The sequence below is a fragment of the Eretmochelys imbricata genome, chromosome 4 (assembly GCF_965152235.1).
Source record: "Eretmochelys imbricata isolate rEreImb1 chromosome 4, rEreImb1.hap1, whole genome shotgun sequence".
Taxonomy (NCBI): domain Eukaryota; kingdom Metazoa; phylum Chordata; order Testudines; family Cheloniidae; genus Eretmochelys; species Eretmochelys imbricata.
In genome coordinates, this window is record NC_135575.1 from 115574536 (window position 1) to 115594314 (window position 19779).

A 19779-nucleotide genomic window follows, 5' to 3' on the forward strand; every position below is an offset into this window, starting at 1 on the left:
TGGCAGAGTCAGAAATTGAACCTAGATTTCCTCAGCTACCGTTCTAGTCCAGTGCCTCAACCACAGGGCCATCCTTCCTCTCTGGTGAGCTTATGCCATCACTACTACCTTTTACTAACACATGACACCCAGAGTATGAAATTGACTAGTCTGTCTTCGTCATCCAAGATGAATGAAATGTTGAAAGTGTAAGGAAAATCCTCATTATTTAAGAATCCACTTAATAAATTCAGGTGGTGCTAGAGGACGAGATAAGGGAAAATTTTAAAATGAGTTCAGTGCTTTTTCAGCTTGGAGTGCTCTACTCCTTTATCTAGGAGAAGTGTGGTTATTAGAGAGAGCTCAAGAAGGAGAGACAGGAACTGCTAAATTCTAATCCTGGCTCTGCCACTGACTTGCTGTGTAGCCTTGTACTTAATCTCACACCTTCCCCTCTGTAAAACAGGGATAATAATTCTTTACGCTGGGATGCTACTAGGATTATCTTCCTAATTGTCCAGAGTCTTGATATATAGAGTGCTACATGCATTTTAATTATTGATCTTACCGGCATTGTTTTGCATTGAGTCATCCTCCTTCCAAGTTCCAAAAAAAGGTGTGGTGACTATATTGTAAAGAGAAGCGTAGCAGTTTTCTTACAAAAGTTTGTGTGCTAAGGGTCTTTGTTTGGTCTTGCCTTTTTGTCTGTTGTATTTAGATAGTCTTTGGATTATGCCCATCTTCTCCCAACCTTATCCTGAGATTGACGTTGACATCTAAATGAACTAGATGTCTTTCTGATGGCTGGTTTGGAGAAATCCAAAGGTTTCTAGGGTTTTTGTCTCCTATCCTCTCTACTGTCAGTTTTTGAACTGGACAACTGGGATATGTCTATACTGCAGCTAGGAGCAATCCTCCCAGTCCAGGTAGATGGACTCACATGAATGTGCAGTGTTCCCTCTAATTTTTCCCTCGCACGTGCGGAATAAATTTTGTTTTGTGCATCAATATGGAGATCATGTGTCATACATCACCTCCATATTGGTGCACATAATAAAATTCAAGTGTGGGGGGGGTGGGGCCGAGGGGTTTGGAGTGTGGTAGGGGACTCAGGGCTGGGGCAGAGGGTTGGAATGTGGGGGGTGAGGACTCCGGCTGGGGGTGCGGGCCCTGGAGTGGAGCCGGGGATCGGGGCTTTGGGGTGCAGGTGGCCCCAGGGCTACAGCGGGGAAAGTAGAACCCCCCCGGCTGTCTTGGGAGACAGGCCAGTCCTTGCCTACAGACAGCCCCCCAACCTGAAGGAAATACTCACCAGCAACCACATACCACACAGCAGAACCACTAACCCAGGAACCTATCCTTGCAACAAATCCCGTTGCCAACTGTGCCCAAATATCTATTCAGGGGACACCATCACAGGGCCTAATAACATCAGCCACACTATCAGAGGCTCGTTCACCTGCTCATCCACCAATGTGATATATGCCATCATGTGCCAGCAATGCCCCTCTGCAATGTACATTGGTCAAACTGGACAGTCTCTACGTAAAAGAATAAATGGACACAAATCAGATGTCAAGAATTATAACATTCCTAAACCAGTCGGAGAACACTTCAGTCTCTCTGGTCACGCGATTACAGACATGAAAGTTGTGATATTACAACAAAAAAACTTCAAATCCAGACTCCAGCGAGAGACTGTTGAATTGGAATTCATTTGCAAATTGGATACAATTAACTTAGGCTTGAATAGATACTGGGAGTGGCTAAGTCATTATGCAAGGTAACCTATTTCCCCTTGTTTTTTCCTACCCCCCCCCCCCCCGACGTTCTTGTTAAACCCTGGATTTGTGCTGGAAATGGCCCACCTTGATTATCATACACATTGTAAGGAGAGTGATCACTTTAGATAAGCTATTACCAGCAGGAGAGTGGGGTGGGGGGAGGAATTTTTTCATGCTTTGTGTGTATATAATAAGATCTTCTACACTTTCCACAGTATGCATCCGATGAAGTGAGCTGTGGCTCACGAAAGCTTATGCTCAAATAAATTGGTTAGTCTCTAAGGTGCCACAAGTACTCCTTTTCATTTATCACCTTATTATCTTCTAGGTGTTTTCAAACTGATTGCTTAATTATTTGCTCCATTATATGGTTCAGCTTCTTTAGTTTAGGTCAGGGGTGGCCAACCTGGGGCTCCGGAGCCACATGCAGCTATTCAGAAGTTAATATGCGGCTCCTTGCATAGGCAGTGACTCCGGGGCTGGAGCTACAGGCGCCAATTTTCCAAGGTGCCGGGGGGTGCTCACTGCTCAGCCCCTGGCTCTGCCACAGGCTCTGCCCCCACTCCATCCCTTCCCGCACCCTCCCCTGAGCCGCCATTCCTTGGCTCCCCCACCCCCGAGCCTGCTGCACGCCATGAAATAGCTGATCGGGAGGGAGGGGAAGGCGCTGGTTGGCAGGGCTGGCAGCCAGTGGGAGGCTCTGGGAGTAGGCAGGGAAGAGCTGATGTGGGGGCAGGGGGGCTACTGACTTATTACTGTGACTCTTTGGTAATGTACATTGGTAAATTCTGGCTCCTTCTCAGGCTCAGGTTGGCCACTCCTGGTTTTGGTCTATCCGTATCATATTATGTAACGGGTTATTTACCCGCTGAATTTAAAGCTGGGATGAGGAACAAACAGTGCATATGAGTAGAGCCCTACCAAATTCACGGTTTGGCTCCTGACCCAAAAAGATGGGGTGTGTGTGTGTGTGTGGGGGGGGGGGGGGGTCGGGTCACAAGATTATTTTGACAGGGGAGGGTGTTGCAATACTGCTACTCTTACTTCTGCACTGCTGCTGGCGGCGGTGCTGCCTTCAGAGCTGGGCAGCTGGAGAGCAGCAGCTGCTGGCTGGGCTTCCAGCCCTGAAGGCAGAGCTGCTGCCAGCAGCAGTGCAGAAGTAAGGATGGCATGATACGGTAGTGCTACCTTTACTTCTGCGCTGCTGCCTCCAGACCTGGGCCCTCAGTCAGCAGCCGCCGCTCTCCGGCTGCCCAGCTCTGAAGGCAGCAGCACAGAAGTAAGGGTGGAATGGTATGGTATTACCCCACCCTTACTTCTATGCTGCTACTGGCAGGGCGTTGGCTTCAGAGCTGGGTGCTGACCAACAGTCACTGTTTTCCGGTTGCCTAGCTCTGAAGGTAGTGCAGAAATAAGGGTGGCAATACTGTGCCCCCTCCTCCCCAAATAACCTTGCAATCCCCCTGCAACTCCCTTTTGGGTCAGGACCCCCAATTTGAGAAACACTGGTTCCCCCCTGCCCCCGAAATCTGTATAGTATAGGGCAAAAGCACACAAAAGACCAGATTTCACGGGGGGAGACCAGATTTCACAGTCGGAGATGCATTTTTCATGGCCATGAATTTGGTAGGGCCCTACATATGAGAAGTGGGAGTTGCATATACTACTTTAGATGCTAACTTGACTTGCAAGGATTAAAAAAAAAAAAAAAAATCCAGAGGGAAAATTAGCTTCTCTTTCTTCTAGCTTTCCAAGACCAACTTCGCCAACAACAATGATTTTCGGGCTCTTCTGCAATCACTGTATGCCACATTCAAGGAATTTAAAATGCACGAGCAGATCGAAAATGAATACATCATTGGCTTACTTCAGCAGCGCAGTCGGACTGTGTATAACGTTCACTCGGACAACAAACTCTCCGAGATGCTTAGTCTCTTTGAGAAAGGGCTGAAGAATGTGAAGGTAAGCTTCCAAAAATAGGCTAAAAGAAGTACTTCTTTAACTTTTGATTGTGTAATAAGGGAAACTTGCTAAGAGTAGTCATTAGTCTGCTACTTCATTTATTTGATGAGAAACTTTAGAAAACAAAGAATTAGATTATACTCAGGCTTTCTTAGCATGTTACTACAACTTTATGGTCTCAGTAAGCAGAAACTGCAGTGCAAGTTTCATCATTTAGCATAGCTGTTAAATGAATCTTTTTCTCTCTCTGATTTTATATATATAACTTGAACATAAATTATAAAGATTGTTAGAATTAAATATAAAGGAAGATATCTATATATTAGACAGATAAAAGATTAAAATGCTACAAAGCAAAACGCTACTGGCATGATATTTTTGTTGTAAAGAGAATAGTTATGAACACAGAGGAAAGCCTAGAAGATTACTAGTAAGTATTATCTAGGAGAAAATTTGGAGCCTTTCTTTGAAATCACAAAATTCAAACTTGAAAATTTAAAATGAGATTAATTTAACAGCTATGTTACTTGATTAAATATACACTTCAGTTTCTGCTTACTGACACCATAAATCTTTTCATAACATGCCCCAAAAGCCTGAGTACTCTAATTCTTTGTTTTCTAAAGATATATAAACATCTCTTGTATGGAGGTAATTACATTTGTTATGATCTTTTACTTCTCCTGTACTTGGCCCTCTAATCCATTTTGCACAGGACTGCTACTAACATTCAAATGCTGAGTAGCTGTAAATGCCATCTTTTTGGTTTGTTTTCAGATCAACCTTTTGATAAATTTTTTTTTTCATTCCAAATGTGGAATTTCCCCTGCTGCGCCCTTCCCATTCTTCTTTTCCTCCAACTCACTTTTTGGAATGAAAACTTGGGTCTCCATTCCATCATTTGACATCCTATATTAAACTTGCCAAAGCAGATGCTCTGTAGTTATGTTAAAAATGTTAACTTATCGCTGTTGATCATAGTCACTAAATGTCGGTCTGGATACTCGGTCTCAGTAAAAGGAGTCAAGTAGACTACATTTTTCTCTACTTTTGTGTTTTTGTTGCTACAGTGTGTCAAAAAGGTAGACTTTTAGAACTCTGAACAGTATTTCTAAGGTTGTCATACTTTGGGAACTCCTTGTCCAATTCACCTCACATTGTGTAGAAATAGTTTACTTTGGCCCCTGGTGTAACCTGCCAGTGGAGGACAGTACGTGTCACTGTGAAGCTGGGGTGGGGAAGGGTAGGATTGGGCTGATAGTGGAAACTCAGTGCAGCCTGTCCTAAGTGACCCTAGTTGTTTGATGCTGTTAAACCAAGCTCAGATTAAACAAAGTTTCATCTCTTACTTCTGAGTTTTGCCCATATAGGAAGTTGTTGTCAGACATATGTAACCTACATGTTTTGTACTACTGACTAGAGTTGGGAAAAAAAGTTTGTTTTTTTTGGGGGGAGGGGATCACTGGCAGGTCTCAAAAATCGAAGGAAATTTTTTTTCAGGTGAACCCAAAACTCTTCTTTTTTTTTTTTGAGTTTTCAATTAATCAAAAAGTTGGAAAACTTCAGTTCATGTAAAAACAAAACAAAAAGCTCCTTTGATCCCAAATGAAACATTTTGTTTAAATTTTGGGCAGTTTTAACTATTTTTCAATAAAAGCATATGTAATGAATGGGTGGATTTACCAAAAAACAAAACAAAAAACAGAAGTGGGAATATCCCCACTATACCCAGTATCCTGGTGTTTAGGTCATTCACATGGGATGTGGGAGACCTACATTTGAAACCCTGCTCTGAAACAAGGACATGAACCCAGGTCTTTCACATCCCAAGTGAGTTCTATACCCACCAGGCTACTAGCTCATTCTCTTGTGAAAACAGTTCCACTTCAAATCAATAATTAATCATGAACTGGTCCAGAGAGAGCGAGAAAATGGCTGTGTAACCTGGTGGTTAGGGCACTCACCTAGGACGGGGGACACCCAGGTTCCAGTCCCTGCTCCAGTGAATGTTTGTTTATACAGAGTGGAGTGGCTTCTACAGGGGAGACTGAGAAGGACCTACCCATAGTCTGGTGGCTAGGGAATTAACCTGGGATGTTGTAAATCTGGCTTCAAATCTCTCTGCTTCAGAATGGGGATTTAAACTTGCATATCCCACATCCCAGGCGAGTGTCCTAACCACTGAATCTGAGGGCTATGAATCTAGCCTGACATTTCCGAAACAATTTACTGAAATTGACATGACAAAGTAAGGAAATAACCATTTAACAACCAACCCCCATCTTCATCTTCTTGCTTCTCAGATATTGTCATCAATTTTTACTAGCTTCTCATGTAGAAAACTAACCTAAAAGGAGAAACGGGATTTTTTGGGACAATTTTGGTAAATACTTTCCTAGAGCTATTTGATCTGGTTTGAATTAAACAGGTTGGACTGCACTTATGTTTTTCTCTGAAGTATTGTTATGTTAACTTTGAATAGATGCATTTGTTTGTAGAAATCAGTTTTAAGAAAAATGTAAAAATTAAGATTTCAGCATGTTTTCTCTCCTGTGTTAGTTTTTTTGTATTTGAGTCCATGACCACATTACTGATATTGGCTATCATACACTGTACTGGAAATTTCTCAGTCCACTTATTGGGTATTGTAGCTCAACAGAACAAGAATATTAGCCTTGCATTGTTTACTTTTCATTTCCAACAGAGGGAAAAAAACACCGAACTGGTAAAAAAATAAATAAAAAATAAATAAAAATTTTTTGATGATGCAAGGTTGGGTTACTGCCTCCTTCCCGTACTATTGCGAAATGCACTGCAAAGAATTTCCTTCTGTCACAATCTGGACAGACTCCAGGGCCAGATTCTTATTACCGGAATACAGAAAGGGTAACATTCATAGATGAGAAAGGTCTGTTAGCAAATAAGCCACAATGTTTAAAGTAAAGTATGTATTTTAAAAACTGACTGTTTCAAAGTAAGTTTCTATATGGCACATTTAGTTAGTTATAAACTGCAAGTTATGATTTAACTGGGATATTTGGTTAATTCATGTAGAGTTTATATAATTTAAAATACAAAGCTAAGCTAGTATATAACTTGTGCAGAATTTCCCATAGAACATGTAAATTTTTAGATTAAATTTATTACTTTAAACTTTTTTGGTGTGGCTGATTGGTAGGCTTTAATCGACAACAATCTTAATACTTTCATGTAAACCTCGCAATTACTTCAGAGTAGAAGTCAGATAATTCATGTGATGACAAAGTAGATTAGGATTACAATAATACAGTATTTGTTAATTTGACTAACGATGGATTATTGACTTCTTATGAATTATTGATATGAAATAGCAAAGAAGTGAACAAACAAGGTTAAAAATATCAAGGATGCTTCATCACAGAATGTACTTTATTATGTTGACTAATGTAGTTTTGTTTTATTTGTGGTACTTCATTGCACAGTGTACTATGTTTTTTAAATAATGAAATTGTTAATACGAACATATAGCGTCTGAAAATTTTATGTTATCTGTTCTTCAGGATTCGTAGACCTTGGGTTAGCAAGGTTCTGCTATTTCTGATTAATGACATAATGCGTTTTAGATTGCAACAGCAGAAATAAATTATAATTTTTCTAGTGCAGAAGACATCTACGAGAGTAAGAAATACGCAAATGATCTCTATACTAAAAGTTTAACCATTTTTAGTATGTTCTAAAAATTAACTCTGCCTTTCCAGAAGTGGTTGTATCTTGAGAGCTATGGGAGATATGGTTCTACGTTTCAGTTCTTAAACCCTATGGAGAGCTTTTTTGGTTAAATCATACTTTTTCTTTTCAGAATGAATATGAACAGCTAAACTATGCTAAACAGCTGAAAGAGAGGTTGGAAGCCTTCACCAGGGATTTCCTTCCTCACATGAAAGAGGAGGAGGAGGTAGGTAGAACTCATCTCTTAAAGCTAAACCAGTTTTCTTATCTGAATGTTTGGAACTGCTGGTCTTCAGGTCCTGAGAACTGAAGAAGAGGTCTGTGTAAGCTTGAAAGCTTGTCCCTTTTACCAGTTGAAGTTGGTTGAATAAAGGATATTACTTCACCCATTTTGTCTCTAATATTTATTAAATAATTTAAAATTCCATGTATAGTGGAAGTCAAGTGGTTTTGGCATGATGAGTCTTTCTGATAAGAAGTATTCACACTGAGTAAATTGTACAGGATTTCACCCTAATTTTGGATTAGAAATGAAGAATACATGGCATCTACTATGGAAGTTCAAGGCATGCTTACTTTTTATTTTATGGCTGATTTGATATATAGGTTGCCTCTTAGCCTCACTAGTAAATGGAACATGGAATTTTAAAGATATTTGAACAGTTTCTATAATTTAAAGTTTCCGTATAAAATTATGGGAATAGTGAGTAATGTATATGGACCATTTCAATTTGACAGTTTTGCTAGGTATTCATACTATGACTGGTATCTTAGGAATGCATTCTTTGTGTGTTAAAAAATATAACTATTTTTTCTTAAGGAATACCTTAAGTGTAATGAGAATGTTATTTCGTACAATGTGTATTTTTCTTTAATTTTAAACATAATGTCCAATTATTTTAAAATAGCTTCTCTAAAAGAAGATCCAGTAAAACAGGCCAAAGATCTACAACGTTAAAAGCAAAACCAAAAAATGTTTGATGCAGTAAACCAGTGGCCCATGAATTAAGCAGCTTCTCTCAAGCTGCCCTATATATTTGACATATACAGACTGGTATTGCCAGTCTGATTCTGTTTTATGTGTATCCAAAAATTGGGAAACATCCTCTGAAGAGACTAAACCTCCCAAATCTGCTCAAGAGAGTAGACCTCTCATGTATTATTAATAATAATACTTTAGTGTCTTCTACATGAGGATCTTAATAATATCTTCTGAGTTAAACACATACTCTTAGCTCCATTTAATATATGGGGAAACTGAAGAAACAAGACAGGTGTACACTAGAAATATAGGCCAACCCAGATATGTCACTCAGGAGTGTGAAAAATTCACACCCTTGAGCAACGTAGTTAAACTGGCCTAAGTCCCCATGTAGACAGCACAAGATCCACAGAAGAATTCTTCCATCGACCTAGTTGCTGCCTCTTGGGGAGAAGGATTACCTACACTGATGGGAGAACCCCTCCTGTGGAAGTAGGTAGTTGTCTACACTGAAGTACTACAATGGCACCACTGTAGCATTTTAAATTTAGACAAGCCCACAATTTTACTTGCCCAAGGTCATGCAATCAGGTGTTTGCAGATTTGGGATTAGAATTCGGGAATTTAAGATTCCTCACCTGGCATTCATTACTGTGCATCATGTTGCTCCTTTTGTAATTCCTGTTGTAAACCTTAAATAAGAAAAGTTTTATATGTATCATTTTGAATACATTGTGGCAGCAGTGTGGTTTTTGTTTGGTTGTGGATAACTGGCATTTATTGGTTTAGGTTTTTCAGCCCATGTTGATGGAATATTTTACTTATGAAGAATTGAAGGACATTAAAAAGAAAGTTATTGATCAACACTGCTCACAGAAGGAAGCTGCAGAACTTGTTAGAGGTCTTAGCCTTTGGAATCAGCTGAAGAGCTCTGTGGATGAGAAAACAGATCAAGGTGAACCATTTTTAATTAAACTGAATGCAATTTTAAATTTGCAAGTATAATCCACTAAAATCACTCCAGTGAAGAGTTGTCACTGTACATTTGCTGAGTGCTTTTACATGCGTAGTTGTTAGAAAACGGTGTCTTTCTTCAAAATTGCAGTGATATTTTGGGAAGAATATTGCTGTTGTAGATTTTTAGAAGTTTCAATGTGGGTGTGTACTCAAGCATATCTCGTTCTTCCCCTGGCGATGCTTTGTCCAAATTATAGCAAACATGCACAGTCTGGTGTTTAACTTTTATTTTCACGCTTCAATTTCAGATTGTATTTTCTTTTTCCAGACCCTGCTTTCACTGCCTGGTTGAGGGCAGGGGTCTGGAAGTTTCTCAGTGTATATCCTCAACAGAGCAGAAGTTAAGTCAGCTGACAGTATCCCAGGTAATAGAACTCCCCCTTGGCCTTCCTTGTCCAAGGAGCCAAAATGGGAGGATAAGCAGGGAAGGAGAGGGTCGGAAAAACGTTTCTGCAAGATGAATGACCGAACAAAGTGAAACTTCGTCACTTTTAGAATGAAATTCGGACAATTCTGAAACACCACCTTGCTTTTTCTTTATGAAACTTAGTATAGGATGGTTCACTTGATAAGGGCCTGTTGCCCATTTAATTTGAATGTTAGAGCATCAATACAATTTTCAATGTAAAAAATACTCATAGCTGAGAAGGTGGCCTAGTCAGCTTGGTAGGAGGCTTTTGTTGTTCCACAACATCAGGAATATTGCAATGGGATAGTAAATACAGCACATACTCATGAAACTGACTACTAAGGGTAAAGAAGGTACTGTTCCAACTTGAATCTGTTTATGAAAATCTAACAAACTTGAATTGAAGACTGTAATCCAAACAGTGACAAGATTTGAGACTTCCTTTGAACCACTAAACTGATCAATTTCTACTTTTATAGGCCAAGCTGACAGAAAATAAGATAGTGGGTCAGAATGCAAAATACATCTTGGTCTCTGACCAATCCAATATGGCAGACACATAGCCTGCTGGAATTAAGCTCCTGCCATCTCTGAGTGGGAATTTGGGGATAGTAAGACTTCTACAACTTTTCTGTCTTGAGTTTAGTTTGCTTTGGTATCAGAGTGGATTTGTGGGGGAAGCATATGTGAAGGTATGTGATTTTTTTGAAGGAAACATATAAATTCCAACCATTTTAAAAAATGGAGAAAGTATCCATCGCTGATGTCTATTTCTTGTGCACTGCTACTTCTTTTGAGAGAAAGCAAAATATAAATATTTCATCTGAGGAAGATTTGCTGAATAACAAACACCGTAAATTAGGCAATCAAGTGAACCTGTGCATGATTGCATTTTCCTTTCCTGCCAGAGAAATGGCAAGCAGGACATTTTGTTGGACAAATTCCTTGTCTTGTCCGGCACTTACTTCGGAGGCTTCTTGACACAGGAAAAGAGACTTTGCCCCTCTCCGAACAGTCATATAAAACCTCACGGCCTCATTTTCATTTTGTCAGTTTTCTGGGATACCATTTGTCTGAAGTCTTGTATGCACTTCAGGTTTGAAGTTCAGCTCCTGGCATACAAATAAATTGGTATTCCTAAAGGGACCAAGATACTAAATGTGGAACCCTGCAAGGTGATCTCCCTTATTGTGCAGTCATTATGGGAGGCTCTGATCTTAGCCACATCTAGTATGTCTTCTAGATACACAAATTGTTTTATGGGAGCAAGTTGGAAATTTGGGTAGCTTGCAGAATATGAATGCCAAGTTAGAAAGGCCTAGCTTTGACACCAGCAATTCCTGTGGTGAATTGATCAGTTTCGTGGATCCCTTCCCTAGTAATATCTTTGGTTGACCAGTTGTCCAGATAAGAAAACACATGCATTCCTATTCAGTATTAAATGAAATATAGTATATTCAAACAGTTGCTAAATGTTTGCAAGCCAACATCATGAATTGAGGGTACTATTTCTGTGCTTACTTAATTAGAAATCTGGGATACAACCTGAGACTGGGCTCGATCCTGATGTGTAAGAATCCATAAGGTTCAGAAGTTGTAGCCTGCTTCCGGTCTCTGGAAGCAAGTCACCGACTACTGGAAAAATCACTTTGACTTTTTCTTTCATAACAAACTAGTGTCTCTGATACTCCAGAATGGTAAGGTAGTTGAACTGTTTTTGAAATTTGGTCTATGAGAATCAGTCTTCTCACATTCTGGAAGCACACATGTAAAAATGGAATCCATTATAACACACTTACCGTTGGAGAAAATCTTATTCTTTTGATGTAATGGGAAATAATAGCATTGCCTCTATGGGTCTGGTGTCTGAAAGATCTATTTTAAGGTGAGTATCGCTTTCCCTTTCTGACTAGAGTTAATGAATAGAAGAAAAAAAGACAAATATTTAGCCTCCAAATCATTTGTACCACTTCTCATGGTCTTTTTTTGTTATGAATGTTCATTTTAAAAATCTGATTCCTTACTGATTGAATTTTTCACACCACTACTATATATTTATTTTGTAACAGCTAATGGTTATGTACAAATTATTTTAAACACACTTTACATAAATTCACCCACAGTGAGGCTTGTTAAAGCTACTGCTTGTTTACTTGGTATGAACAGAAACTAAAAACGAAATATGATACATGTGCTTCAGAGCACTGTGTAAGACATTTACTTGGTTTTGTTTGTTAGTCTTGACCATTCAGAAGTTTAAAAAGGTATTACCTATACAAGTTAATTGCACCCAGAAGAGAATGGGGAGCCAAGTGCAAAGATTTGATTCTTAAAGCAAAGAGGATGTGCTTATGTTGGCTTTCCCCAGTCAAGAAAGCTGAGTGCTTGGAGGTAATAAAAACACGATCCTCATTGGACAGGACTAGTTGCAGCTTCCTTGCTAGCTGCAGATGAGAAAAGTCCCTGTGGCTTAGTACAGTATCCTGAGAATCCAGGAGCAGCCATGGTTTGTGTTTTGGCAAAGGCAGGCATACATGTTAAAAGGTGCAAATGCTGCTTCTGCCCATTTCGATAAGTTTTCACTACCACAAAATATTACTTCCATTCCACCTGGCTTGAGTAGCATCCAGATTCCTTTCTTGGCCAGACTTTGGAAAGGAAATTAGACTGTATACTTGGTAAAGGAAATGGTAGGGATTGAACTGAGTTATTGTGATCTTCAGTGGCATTTATAATATAGAACGTTTAACGCTTCCCTCCACCCTTCCAAATATTTTTATGTGAAATATTCTTTTAGGTCTTATTACCAAACAAATCGAATGTTTTCTTATGTTCGCTTTAATGCATTTTATCATTGTATCACCTTGGGGAAAATGAGTCCAACCATTATCACTTAACTGCAGAAGTATACACGCATACCCCTTTATTAACACACATGTTTTATATTTCAGAAACTGAAGTGACAGGGCATACCACAAATGTTACTCATCTTCCTCCTGAAGTAATGCTGACCATTTTCAGTTACCTTAACCCTCAGGAGTTGTGTCGGTGTAGTCAAGTAAGCACTAAGTGGTCTCAACTGGTTAAAACGGGATCTCTTTGGAAACACCTCTACCCTGTTCAGTGGGCCAGAGGTAGGTGATTGAATTTTTCATCTGTTTTTAAAAACGTTTCAAGGATCTGACTTTGGAGATTGCAAAATATAATAAATTAGCATTTTGTGTGACTAATCTAGATTAACTGAGTGTAGGTGCTCCATTTGGTCATGGTGGCATTACACAGCTTAATTTGATGTGATAGAAGTTGATTTTGATAGAGGGAACAACTACAAGCTTAGTTTAATGTTTTATTTTTTGGTAGTCATGAAAAGACAGTATATACAAGAACGGACCCGAGTTAAGTGAAACAGTAATATGCGAACACGTATGTGATCTAACAATTATGTTAATTGGTATTACATCTTTGTAATTGGAAGTAAGGTTAGTATATAGTATTCTCTATCCTTGTGTTCTAAATGGTGATAACGTGGCTGCATTAGTAGTCTTATTGCAGCGGATTCAGAGAAATTGGTTAGTAAAAGTGAAATATTTCATATTTTTGTTACGTTGCAGGCTTTTCATATACAGACAAAGCCTTTAGAGGCTCTTTACATATTGTAAGACTCCAATAAAGCGTACAAGCCACAGCAGCAACAAAACCCCTGTTCCTTTGCAGTTAGCTACATTCGGCTAGTTGGCATTTCACTGTTTCCCCACAATTAGTAAGAGAAACTTCATATCCAACTGGTTATCCATTGGAAAAAGCTTGTTTTCTACACCACTGAGTCACGTGTGCAGTGTGTAATTGTAAACTCGTGATCTATAGCTGTTGGAAGTGTTTTTATTCTAAACTGATCAACTCCTGACTAGGTGACATGACCAGTAAATCGTGAGGATTTCATATTAGAAAGGAAATTTGTTTATTTCATGCAGGTTTTTTTGCTCAGTAAATCGATAGTTGGTTACACCAATTGTTAAATGAACTGTGTATATATAAATATACTTATTTTGTTACAGAATTTTAGAAACGGGAAATCAAAATTTTTCAATGAGACGCACCATTATTTCAGTCCTACTTTGCATTTTCATACTGGACCCTAGTGGGGAAATATGAAAAAGAGAGTCCTCATTAAGAAATATAACAATAGTTAACCTAATGGAGATATTGAAATTGTCTTAGGGAATTCTAAAAGCTTTTGAACATTCACTTTAAATATATTATAAACATCAAGAAATGTATATGTAACAGCCCAATCCAACTTCAGTTGAAGAAAATAGAAAATCTTTTACTTATATCATTGGATTGGATCCCAATATATAACAAGTAATTTCTGGAGTTTTCAGTTATAAAGATCAAATGTTTCCTGGAGTGCTTTTTCATTTATTTCCTTTTTTTGGCTGAGTAGGTGACTGGTACAGTGGTCCTGCAGCTGACCTTGATACTGAACCTGATGAGGAGTGGGTGAAAAATAGAAAAGATGAAAGTCGTGCTTTTCAGGAATGGGATGAAGATGCTGACATAGATGAATCTGGTAGGCAAAATCTAATCTAGAATAAATTGCTATGCAGAATTCCTTTTCAGCTTTTCATGAAGAAGATACAAAACCCCCCTGTAGATGTAATCGTATAGCTATAATTTTATACAGAGGCACATGTAGCTACTTTTTAAAAACAGTTTTTCTCTTAATTGATTTTAGTACATATATTACAATTCTGAATAAATGAAGAAACATTTAATCTGGAATATGTACTTTTACCTTGGGCTAGCAGAAAATATTTTGAATTTGGACAGTTTCAACTAACAACTGTAGAATTAAGATTAAACTAATATACTTACAATTAAAGGAACACAGGCGCACTGGCTCTTGAGCAGTTAGTCAATGTCATCTACATATTACATGGATATAAAATGTTTCCAGATATGGTACTTTTTTTTGTTAGGCAACCACACTTTTTTTTACTAAAGCAAAGTAGTGGCAAGTAGTCATCCTAACCAATGCCCCATAATGTTCAATTTCTGTGAGGTATGCAAAACACAGCACACGCAAACTTCCTTTGTCCACAATTTAATGATAGCGACAACATCTTACCTTATTTGTGTTACTAAGGCTTGGATGAATTATGCTCCTATCTCTGTTTTGGCTATCCCATTTCCAGCTCTGTACTCAGTTCAGCATGAGCTGAACATTGGGGAAGGGCAAGACCATGTTTTTTTTTAATATGGTCTGTTGGTCAGAAATTCCCCATTTTGAAGACACATTCAGTAGAGTGTGTCCAATTGGTATGTGAGTTCCAAGATAAAACTGACTTTAAAAATATGTTGCTATTTTCAAGTTTTTAGTCTTAGAATCCTGTTAGATATAAAGGTGCTCTTGGATGCCCAGTTGACTTCAGTAACACACAATAGTTTTCCTTTCTCTACTATTGGCCCAGAGTCTGCAAATTTATCTCTTTGTAAACCACATCCAGGATCCTTGCCGTTGTAACCTGTAACTGATTCCTGTAACGTCTTCTACGCAGTTACCAGTGGAAAAAGTAATTGGCAGCTTCAGCTAGTACAGAATGCTGTGTTGCTCTTTGGAATGAGGTGATCATTATGACCAAATAACACTCTGTATTCTGAATTTCACCCGTTCGTGTCTGTGTATGTTTTGAATTTTTGGTAGCAACCTGTAAAACCCTAAATGGTGCAGAATCTGAAAGAAACCTTCTTGAGCAATGTTGTAATAGCTTTCTATTGGGTTGGTTGCTCTGTTGGTTTCTGGGGTTTATCTCTATAGGACAGCTAGCAAGATAGACAAGTAGAAAACCACACCTCTAGAATCTACTTCTCAGAGCCGAGCAAATTTTGAAGTGCATCATTAAACATGTGTTGTGTTAAACTTTTCATTTACATCCATATTTTTTTAGGCACAAGATATGTAGATGTTTTAAATCTTAGTTTAAACCTTAGTGGTTCTTTCAGTAGTGTCCCTGTGGGTGCTCCATTGTAGATGTGTATGCGTCCCTGTGCAGCCCTGACTGAGATCCCGCAAGGACAGAGCTCCACCAGAAAATTATCTTCCTGGAGGCAGCTCTGTGACCTCAATCTCCTGGTGGACATGGGTCTTTCCCATAACTTTCGACTTCTAAGGGAAATGGGTCAGAGAAACAAGCTGGGGAGTCCTCTCTTAAGTTCTTCAAGAAGAAGGTGGGGAAGTCGTAAGTCATAAGTGAGTGTATGGATAGCCACAAATGATCTCTCTTGCTCAGTATCCTCAGCACCAGTGCAGGGCTACACCATATGACAGGGACTAGTAAAGCCTTGATCCCTTTGGCAGACGGCATATTCCTCTGCCACCTTGCAGTTCTATGTCACCAGCTACCAGGCGCTCACGACCAAATGTAACTATATAAATTATAACGAACTCAGTGACTGTATTGGCACATCGGGAATCCTTTAAAGTCATCATACAAGAGGGACAATTAGTAGCAAAAACAAAGCTACAATTGGCCTGTAGTGCCAGAGACACAGCAGCTAGGTCCATCTCCACAGTGGTGATGTGATGGACATCCATGACTCCACTTGTCGGTATTCCCAAAAGAGGCACAGTCCATGGTGGAAGATCTTCCTTTTGAGGGGATGAAGCTCTTCGCCGAAAAGACCGACGCCTCTCTTCATATCTTGAAGTATTCCAGGGCTACCCTCGAGTCACTGGGAATCTATACGCTGGGGCAAAAGGCGTTTTAGTCTCCAATCTCAACACAGACCATATGTGGCTCAATATCAGCCTCAACATCATTACGAAACGCAGAGGAAGAAAGGGAAATTCCTGAAGTGCAAACTGTCTGGTCTCGTCCCAACTCCCTGCATCTAAACACCACATTTGACAGGCAGGTTGAGGCACCACGAGACCACTCCCCACAACTGACTGTGATTATATACCCATTCGGCCACCGATTGGCAATATTCTGTACTGCCTGGGAACATAAAATGTCAGACTGATGAGTTTTAGAGATTGTCCAATCTGGGAACTCCATTGACTTCACCTCCATAGCCCCTCCACAACCCCCTTTCTGTCCCTCATCAGGGACCCTTCTCATGAGAGTTTACGATGACAGGAGATAAATCATCTCCTTCAGTTAGGAGCCATAGAACTGGTACCTCAGCGTCTGTGAGGCAAGGAGTTCTACTCTCATTATGTCCTAATTCCCAAAAGAAAGGGAAGTTAGAGACCCCTAATGGACCTCAGAGCTCTCAACAGGTTTGTCAAGGCTCAGAAGTTCAAGGTGGTCACCTTATTGACTATCATTCCAAGTTTGGAACAGGGAGACTGTTTTTATGCCCTCAACCTCCGAGACACCTATTTTCACATCTTGATCCTATCAGCTCATAGATGATTTCTCAGGTTCACTCTGGGACATGACCATTATCAATACAGAGTCCTCCCCTTCGTGCTGTCATTAACCCTGAGAGTATTTTCCAAAGTTCTCTCAGTGGTAGCCACTCACTGATGCTCTCAAGGGATAATGATTTACCCATACCTAGATGATTGTCTCCTCAGAGCCTGATCTCTCCAGGAGGCCCACAAAGCTGTCAACACTACAATACACTTGTTCACAGAACTGGGTTTACAGGTCAACACCCAGAAGTCAGCCCTTACCCCGAGTGCAATGCCTGGAATTCATTGGGGACATCCTAGATGCCATACAGGCCAAAGCCCTTCTGCCTCACCACTGGTTCCTATCCCTGGCTTTGCTCATAGACACCATTCAATACAGTCCAAATTCTGGCCGGACTCTGCCTCCAACTTGGGACACGTGGCAGCAGGCACGACAGTGATGCCACATGCCAGATTCCACATGCCATGCCTTCAACTATGGTTCAGTTTGGTCAAACCCCACCAGAATTAAAAATTCCTTAAACTGGTGGAAGGACCTGACAAATGTGACAGGGGTCCCCTTCTCATACATGTCACCATTTTTGGTCCTTACCACGAATCATCACTCATAGGGAAGATAGCACATTTAAATGGCCTCATGACGCAAGACAAATGGTCATCTTCAGAGATGTCTCTACACATCAGTCTCCTCAAACTGAGAGCTGTCAGCATGTCTGTGCCCATTTCCTCCTGCTGATCGCAGGATCACATACAAAGATCATAACAGACAACATACCCATAGCAGCTGGGAGGGCTGAGGGGCAGCTCACCCTCTCTGTGCATGGAGGCAATGAGACTATGGAACTGGTGCGTATCTCACAAAGTCGCTTTGCTCGCAACTTACTTCCTGGGTATGCAGAATTTGATAGTGGACAAATTCCTGCACGATTACAAGCGGGTGATGCACTCGTCAGTACTCCACAACTTGTTATACAATGGGGAACACTATCCATAGACCTGTGCACCACTTACCAGAACAAGAAGTGCCCATGCTACTGCTTCAGGGCAGGGATGGAACTGCACTCTCTGCGTGGTGCTCTTCTTCTCCACTGGGACAAGAACCTTTTTTTACGCCTCTCCTCCATTTCCTCTTCTGCTGAAGGTCCTGCTAAAAATAAAAAGGGATGGAGCTCACATCATCCTGATTGCTCCTACTTGGCCGAGACAGATCTGGTGCTCTTATCTGACACGGCTCGTGACATGCCCGCTCTCTCCTGACCTTTCCACACCACCTCTCGCAAGCCGAAGGGTGTACCCAACATGCCAACAGGGGGATTCTTTGTCTCAAAGCATGGCCTCTGCTTGGTTCCAGCACCTAGAAATTTCATGCGCAAAGGTAGTACAAGAGGATCAGTTACACAGTATAAAGTCCTCTGCCCGATGTACTTACCTGCAAAAATGGTCTAGGTTTCAGATTTGGTGCACATCCCAACAGATCTCTCCAATGTCAGCAACTCTTCCACATATTCTCAAATATGCTCTGACCCTGAAAAAGTCAGAATTATCCCTAAACTCTCTTAGGGTCCATCTAGCAGCTATTACAGCCTTTCACCATCCCGTAGAGGGATATTCTGTGCTGTCATACCCAACCACTAAAAGATTCATTTAAGAGTATAATAAACCTCTTCCCTCAACCTCAACTCCCTACCTCCATGTGGAACTAAACCTGGTACTGAAAGGGCTGACTAGGCCCCCTTTTGAATCCATGGCCACGTGTTCGCTAACCTACCTATCAGTGAAAACAGCCTACCCGATAGCAATTACCTTGCCCAAAAGGATAGCAGAGATAGCAGGTCTGATGGCACATCCTCCTTACACAGTATCCTTTCCAAACAAGGTTACAGTCAGGCCGCATCCAAAATTCATTCCCCAGGTAATCTCCCCATTTCACATGAATCAATTCACCATTGAATTTTCTACTCCAAGCCTCACCAAGACAATAGGGAGGCTATAGTACATATCCCAGATGCTAGGAGAGCCCTGGCCTTCTACCTTGATAAGACAAATGCCTTCTTGAAGTCCCCTAGACTTTCCTCTTTGTGACAGGAAGATCCAAGGGCTCAGGAATATCAGCCCAAAGAGACTCTCTATGTGGGTCTTGAATTGCGTCAGACAGTGCTACCAAATTCATAACGTGACCCCCACCTCCTAGACTTGATCTGTACACATTCCATAAGATCAATCTCCTCATCTGTCACCTTCTTCAAGGATGTCCCTATCTCAGAGATCTGCAGAGCATTGACAGGGGCATCAGTCCACGCTTTTGCAGAACACTATGCCATTGCTGGAGAGACTGTCTCTGATGCCATTCTCTGCTCCACAGTACTGTCATCTGTAATTGACCTGACTCTGAAGTCCCAGTCCTCCAGAAGAGATACTACTTGGGAGTACAGTGGAGCATCCATATGGACACTACTCGAAGAAGTTGTTACTCACCTTGTGCAGTAACGATGGTTCTTCAAGATGTGTGTCCCTATGG

At 40.4% G+C, this 19779-nt stretch overlaps 1 protein-coding gene across 2 annotated transcripts in view; it reads left to right on the plus strand.

Annotated features, from left to right (window-relative positions):
- The window catches only part of FBXL5 (F-box and leucine rich repeat protein 5), a 61779-nt gene that overhangs the window by 8817 nt on the left and 33183 nt on the right, over positions 1 to 19779 (plus strand). The window contains exons 1-6 of one of the 2 annotated variants that reach the window (XM_077815827.1): positions 1517 to 1762; positions 3510 to 3725; positions 7564 to 7659; positions 9205 to 9370; positions 12793 to 12975; positions 14286 to 14411. In XM_077815827.1, the coding sequence (XP_077671953.1) occupies positions 3591 to 3725; positions 7564 to 7659; positions 9205 to 9370; positions 12793 to 12975; positions 14286 to 14411 (706 nt within the window). In that variant the 5' untranslated portion in view covers positions 1517 to 1762; positions 3510 to 3590. Of the gene's footprint in view, positions 1 to 1516; positions 1763 to 3509; positions 3726 to 7563; positions 7660 to 9204; positions 9371 to 12792; positions 12976 to 14285; positions 14412 to 19779 lie in introns of those variants that run through there. The other variant, XM_077815825.1, reaches the window with a different exon arrangement.